This window comes from Peromyscus californicus, unplaced genomic scaffold, assembly GCF_007827085.1.
Source record: "Peromyscus californicus insignis strain IS unplaced genomic scaffold, ASM782708v3 Scaffold_15__1_contigs__length_86483966, whole genome shotgun sequence".
Lineage (NCBI taxonomy): Eukaryota > Metazoa > Chordata > Mammalia > Rodentia > Cricetidae > Peromyscus > Peromyscus californicus.
Window position 1 is genome coordinate 81,877,343 of NW_026294447.1, and position 21,814 is coordinate 81,899,156.

At 44.5% G+C, this 21,814-nt stretch overlaps 1 protein-coding gene across 1 annotated transcript in view; it reads right to left on the bottom strand.

The window, feature by feature from the left end:
* Prkch (protein kinase C eta) overlaps positions 1–21,814 on the bottom strand; it is a 210,042-nt gene that overhangs the window by 129,994 nt on the left and 58,234 nt on the right. Inside the window, exon 2 of the mRNA XM_052739595.1 lies at positions 15,276–15,339. Within this exon, the coding sequence (XP_052595555.1) occupies positions 15,276–15,339 (64 nt within the window). The remainder of the gene's footprint in view (positions 1–15,275; positions 15,340–21,814) is intronic.

Below are 21,814 nucleotides of genomic sequence, written 5' to 3' on the forward strand. Positions count from 1 at the left end.
GGAGGCCAGCCTGATCTACAAAGTGAGTTCCAGGACAGTCAGGGCTCTGTTACAAAGAGAAACTCTGTATAGAAAAAAAAAGCAATCCACTCCTCTATGCATTTTGTTTCCCTATGTGGCTTTTCAACTGGCAAGTCTCTCAATCATCAAAATCTTACCTTGATCAAATTAGGTGATTTAGCACACAATGGAAGTATCCAAAAAAGGTCAAGAATCAGTCATAGTGATACCTTGCTCTAATTGGCTGCCTTGGTCTCTTATTCAAAGATTTTGATTTAGTCTGAGGCCTGAGAATCTGGTTTTGTTTTTTTTGTTTTTTTTTTTTTTTTTTTTTTACACAATTTCAAGTGAACCCATGAGTTTCAGATAAGTTTCTTTCTTGCCATTTCATACTTTGGACGTTCCTGTTTTCTGTGCTTGGTAAATCCTGTGCCTGAGGACTCAGGATGACAGTAAGCTTCATCAATACGCAGGAAGAACAAAGCTCCCAAAGGGTACATACTGAGTCTCCCCACACCAGGCCTCAGCCTGTTTACAGCTGGAGGCCTCAGGGGAAAGATGTGCCACCAGCATCTATTAAAACTGCCCCACGAATGAGGGCTCACTTGGAGTTAAGAATAGAGGCTCCAGCCTAAATTTTCTGGTCTGTGTTTTTGAAGGGTGAAGCACATAAATAAGTCATTTTTTAATGAGCCATAAATAGAACTAAATTACAGCTAATTACGGCGAGCAGTGTAACGACTTGCTACATGTCTCCAGACTCAAGGTCAATGCAAACTGAACTTTGACCTGTTAGTAAGCTATAATGAAGTTAGTAACTTGAAATGGGTAGATGGCTTCCAGTGTAGCAGGGAACAATGAAAAACCAGTATAGAGTTTGCAGAACTTGAGAAAGCTCTCATGATGAACTCAGAATCAGTTCTGCTGTAGCAACATACACGGAATCATTGTTTGTGGTGTGGGGGGGTGCTCTCCAGGCCTCTACCCAGAGTTACAGGAAGATGTTCACCCGCCCCAATGGAAGCTGCACCACACCGCAGGGAGCTACATGTAAGGGACATGGGAATGCTCTTGAAGATGGAAGTAGCATGAACAGAGTACTGACCTTGTGCCAACAACCACGACACACAGAACATCCCAGGCCTCCCTGGGAGCTTCACTGCTTTCCCCTCCCTGCATGAATTCTCACTCACTGACCATATTCCTCCTGAGGGTTTACACTCTTTTAGTTCCCTGTCTCCCACTTCACAGACGACTCCCGTCCTCCCTTCCTTCAATGGCTCAGATGACACTCTGTGCCCTCCCTGAGCACCCGAACAGAACAGCGTACACACAAACCCACCACTGTCTTCTCCTCACTCTGCCTTTCCACGGAGCAAGGAAATGATATGACCTTAAAATGTCTAATTGTTTGAGTCCCCACCCCCACACCGAAGTCTGAGTTCTATGAGAACAAAACAGCATCATTATAAAGTATATTCCACATATACGTATAAACACACACATCCATGACATAATTTTCTATGTAAGTACTTTGAATATGGAGGAATAAGTGGGTAGGCGGGTAGATGGATAAACAGACCCTCTTCTTAATCAACAAGACTGGAGTGGTAGTCATTTACAAGTATTGCTCATATCCCACATACTGTACAGCCAGCCAAATATACATTCATAGAGGGAGCAACTGTTTTCTCCTGAGGAATGTGAGTGCTGAGGTACCACCTACAACATCTCTGGCCATCTCTGGCGTGCACACACAGAGTGCTACAACCCTAGGACACTACACCCATGCTGTGCTGATGTCATCCAACACTCGCTGAGACCCAGAACCCAAGTCTCAGGATCCAGGCTGGAGTCATGATGCATAAGATAAGGATTAGAGGAGGAAAGGGGGGAGGGGAGGGGAATGTGTCTTTTGGCCTTCTACCTGCCACTGGCAGGAGGTATTGCCAGGAAACCACAGAAAGAGAGCATCACATCCACACAACTGACCAAGAAAATGGAGATCCAGCTGCCTCGCTCATTTGAACAAAATGAGCAGCAGGAAAAGGAGCTGTTGGAAATAAAATTGAAATATAATTAGAATAAATGCTGAAAAATTAAATAATTTCTGTCCTACTCAACTCTTTCCCCACTGAGAGAAGCTGACGTCAGTACAATTCCAACATAGAAAAATCAGCCGGAAAGACAACTTGAAACTAGTGGGGCTGTTTTGCAAGAGCTCTGATTCCGAAGGAGCGTGCAGTTAACAGGCTGGTGGCTCACACACGCAGGCGCGCACAGAGCAAGGTCTCCGATCTCAGTGCTGTTTCTGGGGTCAATTCTTAGGGATGGAGCTCTGCCCACCAGCTCAAAAGTGCTAGGGTTGCCTTGATCTGTCCAAATTAAACAGTCAGCATGGCGCTGCCTATAACCACCAAGCCTGGAGTAGTTATGGTATCATTCCTGGCCTAATTTTTTTGAGAGCAGGCTTGTCAGGGCAACTGGCTGAAAAGATGTGCCTTATCGTAATAACAATGACAAAACATTATAGTTTTAAAAACACAACAAGTTCCAGCCCACCCAAAGACGTTGAAAACAAACAAAAACAAACATGACTAATTAATTTGGTTGCTTACATCATCTAATGGTCCTTAGTCTTCAATATAGCATAAACAAACATCTATCAGTGTCTTCTCCCAATTACTGAACTTTTGGGGAAATTGACCTAGAAATTCTGAAAGTTTTTTTTTCTTTTTTTGGTTTGAGAGCTCCTTTACAGTCTTTAAAGCTACTGGGTGCTGGGAGAGTTTCAGGTTGTGTAGGTTTTACTAATATGGCCACATTAGAGATTGAAATGTCAAAACTTAAACATTTCTTCCTTTACTTAAAACAGTAATGACAAATCCATTCCATAGTAACATAGCATTTTAAAAGGCAACTATGTATTGCAAAATGAAGCAAAAGTTAGTGATCGCATTGTTTTATAATTTGAAAACTCAGCTGACACCTGACTTAAAAGCAACAGCTTTGTTCTTACATCTGTTTCTGTACTTTATCCATAGCAGTGTCTCTCGAGTTAAAGAATAAATAAAACCCAGCCTCACACAGAGGGTAGCTTAACGAGAACACACCCTTTCAGCTAATTATGGCTATTTTTCTTTGATCCATCAAAACTCAACAAATGATAGCATCTTGAAAGTTGGCTCCAGTGTGGGATGTGTAAGGCTTTGCATACTTCTCCACCAAAATCCACTTGTCTACCTTACAGTTTCAGCATGATCACTGGACTGTAACATCCTGTGCTGGTCATTTTGAAAATATGTGTTTACTGAGTCATGTAGCTCTTCCAAAAGCTGATGCATTTCATCACATCATTTCAAAAAAAAAATCACAATTTTGAATTAATATAAACAGCGCACTCATGAAAAAAGACATCAAGTATGGAGAGGCTGTCCAGTCCACAACGGCAGAGATAAATTTTTCTAAAAGCCTCATTATGCTGTAAAGGTTTTGTTTAGATTGCTGGCACCAAACATTTGTGATTGTCCCTTTTGAAGTAACTGACTCAATCCTCTCTCTCTCTTTTTTTTTTTTTTTTAGGGTAATATTTCACAATTTGCCAAGTTCCATTACTACAGTTCGCCTGCCCTTCTTCCAAGGTAGAAACGATGTTCCACGCACAAATAATGTTCCATGCTCAAGAGACAACTTCATTGCACAAGTCCTGTCTCTGAGACGCAGCGGTACTGCCTGTGCCCTCAGATGTCCTCACACACGCTTCCCATCCTGCCTCAGAGTAACTTTACAAACATTAATAATGACTCCCTCATCAACGGCCTCAAGCGGAACTAGTCTGCCTGCCCCCTGCCGTGTGTAGCTACGAAGAAAACACTGACAACGGTCCAGTCTCAGGTAAGATTTGCACTTGGGAGCCTGAAATTTCACCCGCCACCCTTTTTCATCAGCAAGGTTCATGGTCAGTGAGGTCTGCTGTGGATATCTGTATGCTGTGAATGTGTTGCTCTGATTGGTTAATAAATCAAGTGCTGATTGGCCAGTAGCCAGGCAGGAAGTATAGGTGGGACAAAGAGAGAGGAGAATTCTAGGAACAGGAGGGGTGGGTTAGGAGACGCTGACAGCCGCCGCCACCACAGCCATGAGAAGCAAGATGTAAAGTACCGGTAAGCCACAAGCCACGTGGCAACTTATAGATTAACAGAAATGGGTTAATTTAAGATACAAGAACTAGATAGCAAGATGCCTGACACGGCCATACAGTTTATAAGTAATATAAGTCTCTGTGTGTTTACTTAGGTCTGAGAGGCTGCGGGCCTGAGCAGGACTGGAGAAAACTCCAGCTACAGAGGTTAAAGAGAAAATAACATTTAAGTAATATAAGAAAAACAAATTGGAACTTCAGAACTTTTGTAAACATCCTCAGAGCTCTCTTAAGTCTGTGGGGGGGGGTCACATTTTGATAACTTATTTAAAAAGAAAAATCAACAGAATGGTAGGTAGAGTATGGGGCATAAACAAGCACATACAGCCATGGTGCCCCTAACCTGGACTCATTTACTTTATTTTCATTTTTCTCTTACTTCTAGCTTCCGGTCTCCATTAAGGGACTCTACTGGTCCCATGATGGCAGTCAACTTGGGTAAATCTTAAACTCAGTCTGCCCGAAGCTCATGACACAGGCCTCGAGCTGGCACAAATCATCCTGCCAGGATCATCAAGTCAAAGGCGGAGCCCAGGAGAAACCTTGAGAACAGAAAGCATCACAAAAATATGGCTCTGGGGAGGGTGGCCCTGTGCCACCACCAAAGCCAGTCCTCCCGGGCAGAGGGAAGAAAGAACACTCTGGTGTTGTGCCGTAGTGTTAATGTGCTCCCGAAGCTCATTATGTTAGGTTATATGGAAAACAACATAACTCTTGATGTAAGCGCTGGCATGTGGAGCTCAATAGGAGGTGATCAGGTCATGGGGGCTCTGTCTTTTTAGATAAACCATCACTATCACAGGTTGTTATCAAAGTGAGTTCAACTCCCTCCCTCTCCCTTCCCCCCCCCCCCCCTCCCCCTCCCCCCCCCTCCCCACCATTTTACAAAGCAGCAAGAGGACCCTCCTTAGATGCACTCCCTCAGCTCCAGGCTTCCCAGCTCTGGGCAGATAGATATCCTGAAAAGATCTTAGACTCACTCTTATTGGCGTTTGGCTCTGACATTTATTTCCCAATGGGTCATAGACAATCAGTGTCTCCAGACTGGCTGGACCTTCGCACACTGAGAATCACACCAGCCACACAAGTTCGCTGGAAGCAAATGAGGCCATGGATAGGACGGCAGGGACTCCGTGACTCAGGTAAGAGTCGATCCTGTCACCAGGAGTGAAGCAAAGCTGTGTTCTAGAGTGAGTGTGACACTTCCAGTCCCCAGAAGGTGTCCCATAAGCATACTAGATGCCATGGAGCAGAGAAGCACGTATCATCCCTTCCTTTTCTAGTCCCTCTTCCCTCCCTTCCACAGCTCCTCTACCCTGTCTTCACTTGGTATCCATTTCCAGTGGCAGTCACAAGGATTGCTCAGGCTTGCAAGAACACTAAGTATTCACTCATGACTAACACAATACACAAGATGAATCCAATTTAAAGCTAATTTTCAAAAATCTAAGCCGAGAAGTCGTCCCAGGGCTTCAAAGATGACAAAGCAATGCTGTACATCAACTACAAGCCAACCACTTTTCCTGTAAGGAGGGCAGGTGTGAGAAGCATTCGAGTGTGAAACCGGGGGCTGCAGCTTCGAAGCAACCTCACACTTCACCTGACTTCTCGTCCATGGGTCACACTGCCTGAGCAGAGCTTCACAATCATGCAGCCGTGGTTTGAGACAGGAAACATGAGCTAAATGCTGAGGCAAGAGTCGTGGTCGGAATCTTACCCAGCACTCTAGCGCACTGCCTGCTAGAGAGGTTACCAGTGTCCTCTCCACACCGTCCCTAAGAAACGTGTCAGTTGTAAGTAATGAGTCAAAGATACACGTGATGCAAGATTTTGGCAAATGCAAAAGACACGCCCTCCCCTTTTTCCCTAAACAAGCTTCAAATCCACAACTGACAAGTGTTTTGTGAGTTTGTTTTTGGTGTGTTTCTTCGAAACGGGCACAGAATGGAGTATTTTCACATATGCTTGCTGATACCAGAGAAGAAACAAGCACTGCGGAACCTCTGTCATTCTATCTTTCTAAAGATACTCCCATTATCATTAATTCTGTTGATCTACTTGATCAGCTCAGGAAATTCTCCTAAGTCAGAGCTTCACAACTGCAAAGTGTTATATAACCGTTTAGGAACTGAGCCTCCTGTCACTCATGGTGCGCGGGAACTTCATGACAGATGGAAAGGAAATCTCCTCCTCGCTCCTTCCTACCTGCAGCACTTGACTCACAGCTTAATATGTGGGCACATTAAAAATCTTTCTCAAGTTCTTTAGACATTTAAATTTTTAATGTATCTTTTCATAAAACATAAAAAAATGAGAATTAAGAATAAAATAGCCTCCCTCAAAATACCATTCCCTAGCTTCTGTTTGTAGAGAAAGAACAGCACATGTATTCAAGGTTAAGGGATCATTTCGATGTCATAGGAGCAACCCAGATTCTGGTTTTTTGTTTCAAGGATAAGTATTTTCTTATTTCATCTTGTTTTACTTTTCACTCTCTTGTTAACGGCAACTGCAAAACCATGCAAAATTAAGAAACCCATGTGCAACATGCAATTGCTATGTAGATTCAATAATCAATTCACGGGGACTGAGGAGTTGGCTCAGTTGATAAAGCTGATACAGTTCATGATAAAGCCCTGAGTTCAGATCCCAAGCAGAAACCTAAGAAGTCAGGTGTGGTGACACACACCTGCTGTCCTCAGGGAAGGTAGAAAGAGAACCAGTGGGGTTTACTCGGTAGGTGTAGTCTTACTGAGTTGGTGAGCTCCAGGTTTGACAAGACTAACTTCAAAAAGTAAGGTAGACCATGAAAGAGGAATACACTCAACACTGACCTCTAAACTCTACACACACACACACACACACACACACACACACACACACACACACACACACACACAATCAATCGATCAATCAATTGATACATGGTTAACCCTACGGATGTTATAACATTTCATTAGTAAATATGAATTTCTAATAGATGCTCATTTTATCTTAAACAACTACAGTGCCACAATCACACCTAAATAATGTTAACACTTCCATATAATTACCACCTATAAAAATGACCCATATATTACACTTGGTTAAAATGTCTCTTTCCTATTATTTTGGCTTTTTTTCTTTCAAATTGTGGTTAAAGAAGCCAAACTTGTCTTCTTTTTAAAAGCCCTCATTATGGACTTTGCTGATTACATCACTCGGTCGCATCTGAGATCTCTTGTCCTCTGGAACACATGGTTGCATCTGGAAGCCTGGCCAGACTCAAGACCAGTCTCCCTCCTCACTGATGGCATGGGCTTCCATCAGGTGGAATGTCAAGTTCGGTTTTCATGCTGTAAGCCAAACACTTAAGGTTGAGGATCCCTGAGTCCAGACAAACTCACATTCTCTACAAATCGTATAACGTCACTGTATTTTCCAATAACATAAAGATACACCAACATCTTCTCAACCTGTGCTTGAGTAAAGGGATATCATACTTTATTTTTGTTGGTTCCCTTCCAAATAAAGCAGCTACGTATTTAGTTTGTTACATTTCTGTCACTTCCCTTTACTTCCACATTCTCTTTGGATGCTCGGCTCTAAGTGAAACCCAGTCCAACACTGTGATAACCATTGGTGCAGCCACAATGCATCATCTAAGGTCTATTAAAATCCAGGCCTGCTTCGCTGCTGCCATAAATCCCAGCTGGATTAGACCATGCACTCCAGAAATACTTGGCCAAATAAGAAAAGATTGACATAAAACAGTCTTTTCACAATAACAATGCATTCAGCCATGTCCCTGACTCAGCACTAAAGGATTCAGCTCCTCACCCCAGGGGTAATACCTTTCTCAATCATGAGCTGTCTTCTGACCTAGTGACTTCCACAGAGCAATGGTTTCTAGAGATTTTTTAAAAATCTATTTTAATAAAGAAACTACTTTTATCCCCAAATGCAAACACTGCTTTATAAAGTCTTTCACGTTACATTCTTTGTTCAGACTTCATTACCAAACATTCTCATGTTGACCTGGGGAATGTTACACAATCTTAGAGAAACTGCCTCGGATACAGTAAGCATTCCAATATTATTATTTCAGTAAGGAGTACATTAGTAAGATGAGCAGTCAATAAGGAAATCCTCGACAGAGTTTGAGTTGATTTGACACACAATAAGCTAAAGTCTTCAGACGCTGGTGTTCCACAGAGCTGCAATGCTGGTCAGGCCTGGCTCCCTACCTCTTCTCACTGGTCCCTCCATCCATGTTTCTGAGTTCCACCTTGCACTTAGAGCTCGCTCCCAGAAGCAACATTTGGCCAAAGTCCAGACTTCCATTTCCAGTTCAAATCGGACATCTCTTCCTGGACTTCTCACAAATACTCCAAACTCCATCTGCCCAAGCCTAAATTCATTATCCTCCAGCTGATGTTTCTACCCTAGCAATGACCCCAGTTAGCATCTGAGCAACACTGGAGACTCCTCCTTCATCCCTGGCGCTGGGTGGGTTGCCAAGTCCTGTTGCTTTTGATTCCACACATCGCTCAGTACTACCCATTCTTCTCTGTCCCCTCATATTCCAACTTTGCTCAAGCCCAATAGTTTTCCCTTAGAGTCTCCTAACGGCTCTCTTCATTTTGAGCTCTTGAGATCTAACACTCTCCTGCCAAGCCTTTAAAACAACTGACACCAATTAGATCACGCTCCTCTCTGCTTAATTCTTCCCCAGGGGCTGAGGAGATGATCAGCTGGTAAAGTGCTTGATGCTCAAACATGAGGAGCTGCATTCCATTCCCATCACCCTGATTTTGTTTTTTTTTAAAGCCAGATGCACTGGTGCATGCCTGGAGTCCCAGAACTTGAGAGGCAGACAAGAGGATCCTTGGGCCTGCTGGCCAGCCAGCCTCGCTGAATCAATGAGCTCTAGCTTTAGCAAGAGACAGTCTCACAAAAGCAAGATGGAGAGTGTTTGCAAAAAGACACCCTACATCAACCTGTGGCCTCCATATGTGTGTGCACACACTCGCACATGCATGCACACACATGTTGCACACACGCAGCACATACACAAACAGAATCTTCCCTGAGACCCCATCATCACTTCCAATTCTAGAAGTAGTGTGTGACTCTGCAATGTACTAACTTGGCACCCTTCCGAGAATGGAAGACGATACTGTTTGACAGTCACACTGGCAATGACAGATGGGACTGTCCTGTCCCAAGTCTCTCTTTACATCTCCCATCAGCATGTCTCCACCTTCAGCATCTCCACCCTCCCTGTGTCATGCTATCTCTGGGGTGCTATCTCTGGGATACTAATATCTCTAATATAATATAAAGGGGGGCTGCTGGGAGCAAGCCCAAGCCAGAGACATGCTCTTAGAGCCACGTCCAGGCTCTGGCCACAGCTGTGGCGGGTGCTTTGGCTAGGAGTCAGGGGAGGATAAAGAGGAGAGAAGAGGAACAGAGGAAAGAGGGAGGGAAGGTGGGACGGGAGAGAGAGAGAGAGAGAGAGAGAGAGAGAGAGAGAGAGAGAGAGAGAGAGAGAGAGAGTATGAACCCCACCCTCTGCATTGACGAGAGAAATGCATTCTGAGACAAATGCCACATGAAAGCTCAAACTGAGTCTAGATTCCAAACTGAAAAGACGGTGCTCCCATAGAGACAGAACAGACCTAAGGTTCCTAAAATCAATCCCACACACAGGTGCCACTGCTCTTAAAGTTTCGACATTAAAGTCTATCTGTCATGTGCAAAATAGGTTCTAGCATCTTTTAAAATATGCGAGCACACCCAGGGGCAGAGTACTAGGGCGGCAAGCTCTGTCCGCACAGTGTCCTTCGTCCATGAACTCACTGTCTTCGTACTCTTACTGGAGACAGGGAGGAAGAAGGACTAGTTTAAGGGGAGATCCGGTTGCCAAAGATGAACTCAGCCCGTCACACAGGGTCAGCGCCAAACAGAATACAATTGCTATGACCTAATAGAACTCATCCCCCAAATAATCTGTCATTTCTTCCTTCTTATCACTAAAGCTTAGAAATAAGTACAGAGAGGAGATCAGGTGTTTTCTCAGGTTGACACCATGAACGAAGATACATCTTAGTGGCATCCCATCCAAGAGAGCTAGTGTGGACCTTAAAAATGCCCTGCAATGTCCGCAGCACAGTCAGGCCTGCCATGGCAAGTGTGGCCATATGTCACTGGTCCCCTCCAGCAATGCAGGAAGGTGAGACCACACTTTCAGAATCTCACCCACTCCCCTTCCGGCCTCTTTTCTCACCACTGGGTTCCCCTGTACCACGGCTGGTGCATGTAATACTATATTAATTTTATTCCACCGAGCAAAGAGTAACTTCGCTTGCCCCCAGATAAAGTAAAAGAGAATTGCTGAGGACAGACGAAAAACCTTCAAACTGTAGTCCGGGCGATTTTCGTATGTCTGAGGAGACCAGACTTTCTGCTAAGTTCAGGGCTTCACATAAGGCACCGTTTAATGGACAGAGCCGACAGAGTGTAAACCTGACCACTAAAACCATTTTTCCATATGAGTAAGACAAGCTGGCGGAGAGGAAGGGAGAAGACTGCCTCTCAAAGCAACTGGAACCAATTTGCAAAACATCAACGCCACACATGCAAACAACCTGCGTGCTTAAAAATCTCCATAGGACTTTAACAACGGTAGAAAACCTTGTCATGAACTAATCTTCCCACTGAGCAATTAAAATATCTGGGCAATATTTTTTAAATAGCTAGTTGAAAATAGAAGAACTGAAGACCAATCCAAACCAGGAGCAAACCAGAGGGAATCAGACACCCGAGAGAAGGGAACTCCAGGGGGCAAGAGCCCTGTTTGTAAGCGTCTCTCTAGATTATGCTCCCAAGCTACAAGGGAAGCCACAGTTCTATCAGCTGGAGGTACAATTCAGGACCACCAGATGACCAGACGTGGAGGAAATCATAGACAGGACAGGGCCACAGACAAGACGTCAGTCTGTCAGCTTCTGAAATCCACACATCTTCCTTAACTGTGTATGTACAAGGGAGACTCAAGATGTCCTGAAACTGGGGGAGCTAAAACATTAAATAAAGTTAGAAGGGTCGGGCAGTGGTGGCGCACGCCTTTAATCACAGCACTCAGGAGGCAGAGCCAGGTGGATCTCTGTGAGTTTGAGGCCAGCCTGGGCTACAGAGTGAGATCCAGGACAGGTACCAAAACTACACAGAGAAACCCTTTCTCAAAAAAAAAAAAAAAAAAAGTTAAAGGACTTAAAGTCCTTGGGATTTCCAGTGAATCACCAGATTGGCTGTGCTTGGTAAGTAAGCGCTATGCCCTAGGGCTGTAAAACTGGTCCCGGACTAAGAAGAATGAAACAGTTCCATTCTTGAAAGACTCCACGCCTTTAAGGGGATCGGCCAATGATGTAACTACTCACTAGAGAAAAAAAAGAAAACAGGAGGAGGAATCCAAGAAGGCCTGTATAGGACACTCTCAGTAAGAGAAAGCACTTGCCAGAATTTGACAGGCACTCCTATTTTAGAAAAAATAAAGGAGCTCAAAGATAAACAAGAATTAGAAAGGGCTTCATTTTGAGCAAGTCAACCTGTGATATATCTAAAGCACCAGCTAAAGAGCCTGATGCTTGAAGATTTGCCATCTTAAGAAAAGGCACATACGATTACGATGGTGCATGCCTATAACTCCAGCTACTCGGCAGGCTGAGGCAGGAGGATGGCAAGTTCTTCCTCCTTAGAACGGGTAGGTCTGAGACAAGGCCGCAGTGACCTGGGGATACACTGAGGCATTTAAAAGGGCATAAACATGTAACTGTGTTTGTTCACAGACGACACGGATACTACACAAGTGCACACAAACACAGCTATTAGAAGCATTATTTAGTAGTGCATTTAGTAATAAGGCCATAGCATAAAAAGCCAATGTCCCCCCCAAAAAACACTTCTATACACTATTTTTAAAATGAAATCCTCAAAATTCCATTTCCAACGTCACAAACCTTGACATAGGTAGCAATAAATTTTTTTTTAAACACAAGCAAGCTCTATATCGAAAATTATATAATACTAATCATTCTAATTATACTGCTGAGCAACGTTCAAAGCCATCATGGGGAGAGGCGTACTGTGTTCATTGACTTGAAGACACTTATAATGAGTAAGCTGCCAATCTGCTCAAATTGATCTAGGGAGCCAATCCAATTTCATTTCAAAGTCCAGAGGCTCCTTGTGCAGAAACGATAAGCTGATGCCAAGGCGGACGTCAAAATTCCAAATACTGAGGATAGCTAACACAACCTTAAGTAAAAAGCAAATGGGAGCACAGCTAGGGTCCTCACAGGACTGAAGCTTGTGTCTTACTACCAATTGATGTTGAAGAGGGCAGTGTTGAACCAGCCAACCATGACCAAACAGATCAGCAGAACAGAACAGATTACCCAGAAACAGACCCACCCATGTGAGCACTAGATTTTCAACACAAGTTCTGTGGTTGTTCAGTGGGAATGGGAAGCTTTGACTACAGTGGTCCTGTAGTAACACATTCGGGTCTGTGAAGATGCTCTGAATTCCGCTTACAGCATGGACATTAAGGTGACACATGGACTACAATGTAAAAGTGAAAATGCAAGATTCCAGAATAAAACACGTGACTATCTTGGCGAACCCCCCAAGAGACCTTGTAAAGAAGACAAAATGTACAAATTACAAAAGACGATGCTGACACATGGAGCTTTGCCGTAACTAAAACCTTCCAAATTCTAAAAAAAAAAAAAAACCTAAATTAAAAGCTTGGCAGTTTGAGGCAGACAGATGACAAGTTTGAAGGCTTACCTGGGCAACTTAGTAAGATCCTATCTCAAAAAGAGAAGGTAAAAGAAGTCTAAGCACCAAGCGGTGGTGGTGCACAGCTTTAATCCCAGCACTCGGAAGGCAGAGCCAGGCAGATCTCTGTGAGTTTGAGACCAGCCTTGTCTACAGAGTGAGTTCCAGAACAGACACCAAAACTACACAGAGAAACACTGTCTCGGGGGAAAAAAAAGCCTAAGCATGAACAGAGTGTAGGTCACTTGCAGAGCACACACAAGACCCCGGTGCCAATCCCCAGTAGGAAGACAAGGAGGGATGCACAGGGAGACTGGGAAAAACACTTGTCATATGTATTTACACAAAGGCCTCCCATTAAGAAAACATAAGAACTCCCATAAATTGTGGTAAAAGGGCATTTTCATCTAACTTGGGGCTAGGGCCTGCCTCCATCGTGGAGTGCTCTGGAGAGCAAGCATGAGGCCCTGGGTTTAATCCTCAGCGTAAAGAAAAATCACAAATAGTTCACAATGTTTAGAGAACAGGGCAGAAGACTTAAAGGAACACATCCACTAAAGAAACATAAATGGCAGAGAAGCCCATGAGAAAGTTCTCCACATCAGTAACACACATATTACAACCACAAAGCCACGGTTCCCATCCACCAGAGCATTGAAGGTCAAAAAGAATGATCCCACCAAGTGTTAGTAAGAGCCTAGAACATTCATAGGCTGCAGTGAGGGTGTAAGAAAATAGGACCACTTCAGATAACCATCTTGAGACTCATAAAACTAAACGCACATCCACGCTAAGACCTAGCAAGTCTGCTCTTATCAATTTACCTAAAAGCAATGAAAAGTGTGCATTCACAAAACTTAAGTTCAAGGATGCTTACAGAAGCACTATTCATAATAGATAATGACAGGGAAACCCCCAAGGTCTAAACAAATGGGTGCTAGAGTTATGTAATGAAATATTATTATCAATAAAGATAAAAATACTGATGTGTACAATGATATGAATGAATCCTTCAGAAATGATGATAAGCAAAAAGAAACTAGACCCCCAAAACAAGCTATACAATTCCATTTACACGAATTTCTAGAATGGGCAAAAATACTCCACAGGAGTGAGAAAGCATTATAGTTATTACCCTGGGCAGCAGGAGTGGCCAATAGAACGCGTAAGGGAACCCTCAGAAAGGCAGAGAGGTTCTGCATCTTGGATTACAGAGCTGATTTACTGGGTTATTTACTGAATTATTTGAAAGATCAAATTACTCACATTGGATCTTTCACTTCACCATATATAATTTTTGCCTCAATTTTCACAAATGGTTTTTGGTTATGAGGGACAATTTGGTAGCACCAACTAAAGCACAGGATCTCTTAAGGGATAAGAATAAAGTGGAGATTATGAAAAAAAGAACATGATCCTCAAATTTCTTTTAGAGGCAAACTAAAACCTGGCACAAAACCAGAACTCTGAAGTAGAATTTAATAGGCATGACTCAGAAGAAACAAAACAATCCCGCAGTTCATCTAGGAGATGACGGATAAGAACAAAAAGTCAGTGAGTGTGATAACAAAACCCAAGACTGACAGTTCTGCAAAAGACATTGAACTTGGCAATCTGAACAGGTAGACTTCTGGGCAAGAGAGTTCAGACAGCCCAAGTTACACGAGAGGTTTTAAAGCATCCTTCCAGAAATGCTCCTGCTGTAATTTCCATTGACAGACATTTATGGTGATATTTTATTTGTATTAAAATGTTATTTGTATGTTAATAAATAAAGTTGCCCGGGGGTCAGAGCTATTAGCAAGCCATAGGAAAGCAGGGCAGTGGTAGCATACGCTTGTAATTCCAGCACTTGGTAGGCAGAGCTGGGTAAGTCTCTGTGTGTTCAGGGATACAGCCATTATTGGATACACATGCCTTTAATCTTAATACCAATCATGGAAAACCTGGAGGCCTATACAGACAGGCCGTGAGGAGGCGGTCATGTGGTTGGGTTTACAACCAATGAGAAGGCAGGACAGGAACTCTATATAAAGACTTTAACACAGGGGTAGCTCTGGTTCGGAGAGGTAGGACCACCGCAGGAGGAAGGGTAAGGTTTTAGCTCTTAGCTCTGACCTCTTGGCTTTCTTCTTTGCATTGGTTCTGTGTTTCTTATTTAATAAGAAGGTTGGATACATCTACAGACATTCCTCTTAATTATGGACTGAAACTACACATGCACCAGAAACCACTCAAAACTCATTCTTACCTTCAGTGAAACTCCCTGTTAGGGTTATTACCACAAACACTTTCCCCTCGGGCTCCAGATCCACCTAGAAAGAGAAAAAAAACAGAGCATATATTTTAATATTGAATTGCTTTTTGTACATCTTAAATAATTCTTTTTTTTTTTTTTTTTTTTTTTTTTTTTTGGTTTTTCGAGACAGGGTTTCTCTGTGTAGCTTTGCGCCTCTCCTGGAACTCACTTGGTAGCCCAGGCTGGCCTCGAACTCACAGAGATCCGCCTGGCTCTGCCTCCCAAGTGCTGGGATTAAAGGCGTGCGCCACCACCGCCCGGCTACATCTTAAATAATTCTTTATGGAGAGGCCTAACTGCATAAATCACAGTCACAAACTGAAACTAAATCTTTCATTGGACAATAAAGAGACAAAGAAATAAGTGGAATCTTGAGAAACAGTGGAGCTTGGAAACCAACGATCTACTGAGAGCTTCCTCTTAAATTGCCTTCCCTCCCTGTCTGCATCGCTGGATGCACAGGAGCAAGCATGCACTTGCTTCTTGCTTTGGAGCCCCCACATCTTATGCACGTCTCTAGTAGGAGCAGTTAAACCACATTGCAAGTAAGTGGGCTAGAGAAACAAGGGCAACGTAGAAGGAGTTGAGGAAATGTGGCTCAGTCAACTCCAAAGGTCTAGTTTTAGGAAGTAAAATGTCTGAAGAGGCTCTATCTGTTTCGACCAGTACAGCCCATGACAAAGATTAATTACTTTTGTACAGCTCAACAGCCATTAAGGTTATCTATCAGCTGAGACATCAAGACTGTATTCTAAAGATCCTCACACAGCAGGGCACCCAGGATGGAACCGCGCCCTGCAGACCTGCTGCATCTCCATATACCTGACCTCCATATGCTCTGACCTCTTCCTTCAAGATGTTAAACTCACTGTCCACCCACATTTCAAAACGCTGCACCATGAGATGCTTGTGGATTAAAATGCGCGCATTTACAAATGTCCTCAAATCCTCATTCAGCTCATGGCTCCACTTCTGCCTTTGACCTTTCCCCTACAAGAAGAAAGTCCGGCTAAGTATAGCCATGATGACCTGGGGGGGGGGGGCGCAGAACAGCACTTTAAATAAGCTGCAAATTGCATGATACAACAGAGGACCCCTGCCCTGGAGGACCTATCTGATTCTACTGCAGGTAGCAATGGAGTGGCCCCGTCCTCCACCTTCGGAAAGTCCCTGTTCTCTGAGAGTTCACATGAGGCATTTCTGGCCCAACTTCCATCACAGAACTTAACCGTGTTACTCATTGCTTTAATTGTATCTACAGGTAAACAAAGACCCCCTCAAAGTGCACTGGTCTTTGCTAAGTCACTACCATACATCACACTCCCGTTAGATACTTTTCACAATACAATGTGACCGCTTTCTACTCCCTGAAGGCTTTTACCTCTAGACTGCGGCAGCCAGTTCTTAAACTCTGCCTTTCTCTGCACGGAATCTGTGCCCAGTGAGATTACCATACTGTCAATCACTTCCATGCTCAACTCAAACTGCCTGGATCGAGATGAACACTAACTTACAATGTCATGTTAACTACCTTGACGCCACTTGCGAGCCTCTCCTGAGTGCTTCTGAAAATAACCGTCTCTGGAGAGATGACTACACAGGATGGCGGTGTCTCATTGTCTCCACTCTCCGCCTCGACTTGTTTCAAGTCAAAAAGATGTTATTTTTAAAAGCCACTCCCTCACCTTCAGCAAAAAGGCCTGACAAAGAAGGCGTACACACACTCAGCCCCACAGCACAATCCGCTGTGCATGCTGGTGCAGCCACTGATAGCCTGCGGACAGACAGACTGCCAGCCCCCCTCTGCCATCCTACACCCACAACCAGCATGTGAACCTTTGCCAACAACACCCAGAGGACCCACAAAGATGGCCACTTCATCCCCACGGGCTAGGAGCTCTCTGATGGATGTCAGGAGACCACACCACCTAGAGTCAGGTGCTCACACACAGAGAACCGGCTTGCCTCCTCCTTTTTCCCATGCATTATCGTCGTCATGAGAGCCCAGAGTCAAGCCCCATCTTCAAGCCTTGTCTGTCTGAAGCAGATGTGCTAGGACAGGGGACCTAAGCACAGGGTTTCAAACCGTAGGCCAAGGCTTAGTCATAGGGATGGGAAAACAAGTCAGTGGATTGCACATCGCAGGGATTTGTAAGCAGAATCTAACAGGACAGAAAATGTAAACACGGCAAGTGTAAAGGAGAAGCACCATTTTGTAAAGCTTTGTGTGTAACGTTCCTCTGTGTGCACACGTGTGCACACGGGTATACATGCAAACATGTATATGTGGAGGTCAGAGAGCAACATGGGGAGTCTTCCTGCTCTCTACTGTATTTTTGAAGACACAGTCTCACACTGAACATGGGGCTCGTACCTGGCCAATGAGCTCCAAGAACGTACCTGTCTCCACCTTCTACACATGCACGACAGCTTCCACGGGGTGCTGAGAGTCCAAGTTCAGGCCCTCATATTTGTGAACCGGGTACTTTGAGGATGAAACATCTCCCCGAGCCCCGATTTCATGAAATTTTTGTTTGCATTTTGATATGCATGTAAGAGTGCACTGGGTTTTCATGTAAAGATGCATTCTCTGCTGTGTCATAAAGAAACCTGAGGTCGTGGAGCTGGTAAGATGGATTGGCTACTGTCACTTATTCACGGTGTTTGCTTTGACATCCCCCTTGAGAGCTGACTGCCTCCCTCAACAACAGGACTGTTTCATTCCTGTATTTCGCAGGAAGCGCTATGAGCAGAAATGGAATGCGATCAATGATTTCCACTCGCTGACACTCGTTCTCCCCTCCCCAGTTCTAGTGGAAACCGTCTCTCCAGTCAGACTGCAACACCTAGAGCAGCTCTTGGCCTTTGGTTCAGCTAGCCCCCTACCCCACTTACAGGGTGCACTGGTGACCTAGGATTAGTTAATCAGAGCACAAGTCCCTACAACCACAATGACAGACCGTGATGGTTAGCCATGTCAGCTTGACATGACTGAGAATCACTAAGGAGAGCAAGCCTATGGGCACATCTGTGAGGTACTGTCTAGACTAGGTTAATCGAGGTGGGAAAGCCCACCATCCATGTGGGCAGTACCATTCCCTTGGCTGGTGTCCTGGACCAAAGGTAAGAGGAAAAAGCAAGCTGAGCACAGATGTTCATCACTTTGTGCCCCTTGACTGCAGATGGAATGGGACGGGCTGCTTCAAGTTCCTGCTGCCATGAATTCCCCACCACGATGGACTGTGGACCAAAATACCCCTTCCTTCTTGAGGCTGCTCCTGTCAAGTACTCTACAACAGCAATACATAACTAATACATCAGCCTAGAACAGACACTGTCCCTGTCTGGCTATAGGCGCAACGTAACTCTCTCCTCTTGGTCACTGCTAGTTCAAGTTTGGGTACGAAATTTAAGTAGATCCAACTAGGAATTCTAGATATGCAAGAAAGAGTCAATGTCTCATTTCCTGCTTAACATCACCCTAGGACATCAACTTTGAAGTATCTGGCACCCTTGATATCACACAAAACTAGAGAATGAGGCAAAGAGGAGAAAGCTGAGAGGTAGAAGGAGACCAGGTTTTGATACTATTTCATCCCATGGCTCCTGTCATGTTCTCGTCTTCTTGAGTTTTCAGTGATTTGAGCTCATAAACCCCTCTTTCATTATCCAGCCACCTTGAACAGGGTTTTCCATCACTCACACCCAAAAGTCTTAACTCACATCCTAAGAAAAAGAGAAGACACCAAAAATGTAACTAATACATCCCTTCTGCATGCTATCTCTTCGACTGTGATGCTCTGCCTCACTCCATCGCTTAAATAGCTCTTCCAGCCTCATCTCATCCTCCTGTCAAATCCACCAACTGGTCCATCATCATCATCCACACACAAGCGTGTTCATCACAGTTGATTTCTCAGGAGCATTTGATCTTGTTGGCAGTTTCCTTCCAGACTCTGTCTCAGGACCACCGCTTCTGGACATCACTCTTTCAGGGCCCTCCTCACGCTTCTTTACTTTTCTCAAGCTCCAGTAACGCACTCTTTCATGCTCTCTGTCTCTCTGTCTGTCTCTTTCTCTTTCTTTTCTCCATGATCTCACTAGAATTGCTGTTGTTGATGATGATGATGATGATGTTGTTGTTAATAACCACTCTGACTGGAGTGAGATGACAATTCACTGCGGCTTTGATTTGTATGTCTTCAGTGGCACTGTGTATTTCGGCCCTCTGTATACCCTCCTTCAAAAACACATGTGGAGGTTGTATCCACAGGAATCCATGTTGCTCTAATACCTCCTTACCCTAGCGCATCCTCTGCATCTGTCTGGGAGCAATGCCGGAAGACAATTAGACCCTAGAGCTAGATACGTCCTCTCTAGTCTGTGACCCTGCGTAAGTCATTCAGCATCTCGACACCAAGACCCTACCAACAATCCACAGTCTGAATTAACTGGGGAAAATGGGTGGCGGAGCGGGGTGGGGGTGAGGGGTGGAACTGATGCTTTTCTAAGTTCCTGAAGGCTCTGACGCAGTCAGACCTTGACCCATCACCTGGGAATCCTGAGTTAGGTGATCTCTGAGAACTTTAATGGCTCTGATTCCTTGCTCGCCTGAGTTTCCAGTTACCACAGAATCACTGAATCTGCCATTCTTGTAATCTCCAAAACTAAACATCTTGGAGCCTCTCTAGCTCGGGATACCCTGCAAATCTGTCTTTCCAACCTCTGCAGCACTGGAGCATCCCATTCCCACAGGATTCTTTGTCTTCCAGATGTGAACACCCTCCCCAAAGCACACACAAAGCAAGCAAAGAATGTCTTCACCTGGCTATCCAAGGACCCTTTCCAAAGTGCCTCTCTCAGCATCCCCCATCCTTCCTGGGGCCTTCGGAATAAAACAGCCTCCTCTACAGGCTTTCAAGAACACAAGGGCTCTCATTGGTTTGCCTCTCACTAACCTTCCCAAACCTCTCTTTGCAAATTCCATCCTGTGAACCTACTCTTCAAGTCACACCTGTCCCCTCCATCCATTACACAGCCACACCTCTGCTCCTGAGATGTGAGACTTGGGAAGCCTCTGTTTCTTCATATCACCTAATCATGCGTTCACACCTTTGCAGGATGCCTCCCAGAATGGGGCTACTGCCAGCTGCTCAGGATTTCCCAGAGTACGGTTGTAGGTTGTAAATGGGATGGCCCACCAGGCACACCATAGAGGAGGAAAGCACCCAGGAGCAGGGGGGAGGCATGGCTGTCAGGTTCCCAGAGAGACCCTGATATCCACATGGATCCCACCAATCTTAAATTCTGATCTCCACTGCTATCTTAACGGTGGCCATTCCTATTCTTGAATAATTTCTAAGTCTTCATACACCTGTGTCTCAGCACTTGCTAGAAGTCGGCAAGTTCCATTCAGGGAGCTCCTGACACTTTGTTCTCCCAGAAGCACAGCAGAATTCTTGGAAGCATGTACCGACTCAACAAATACAGATTGGTTTGGTGTAGTGAGCTCAAAAGGAAGGTCACTTGACCTCACCTATAAAATAGGAATGATAGTTGTTATTGCAGGATAAAACACAGAGCTTTATTTAAAAAAAAAAAAGTAACAGGGCCAATCAGATGGCTCAGAGGGCAAAGGCACTTGACCAAACCTTTAATATGAATTTGATCCCTGGACTGCACATGGTAGAAGAAGAGTATACCAACTCCTGCAAACAGTTGTCTTCTACCTCTACACCTGCACCATCACACACACACACACACACACACACACACACACACACACACACACACACACACACAGATCATGAGAGAGAGACAGAGAGACAGAGACAGAGAGACAGACAGAGAGAAAGACGCATGCACACACGTACGCACTCCACTCCCAAACAAATGAATAAATGTAAAAAAAATAATAACAATGACAGTACTCAGACATACCAGGGTATATGGCCCACCACTTAGTTAATTACACTCAGCCAGCATCCCACCCCTACACCCTTAGCCCAAGTTTGTGCCCACAGAGGCATCCCTTGGCAGAAGTCTTACGAGTCGCTTTCATCCCTGGCTCAACCTCCATGAGGTGTTCTCTAGAACCCTCCTAGCATCAATGTTCCATGATTATAAACAGGCTTGACTAACAGCCTGTGCACACGACTCCAGGGAAACACTCATTTAATTAACCGATAATAGCTTATAATCATTTCCTTTCACAAAAGGCATTAGAATTGATCACAGGCAGGAAACCGCCATCTCCTCAATATCCATCTCAGCCTGGATTAAGCAGAGGAATCTGGCATATTAAAAGGGGAAAGGCTTTGATTTGAGCAAAAGGTGTACGGTGCCTGCAGGCTGCATGAGAGACATCTACGAGAAGAAGGTCCATATATCTCAAATTACAGGCTAGGCGGCCCTTTTATTGCTTTTTAATTCTTGCACGAATAGCAAAGGAACCTGAGACTGTGGTAAAGCATCCCATCGTTCCCCTAAGA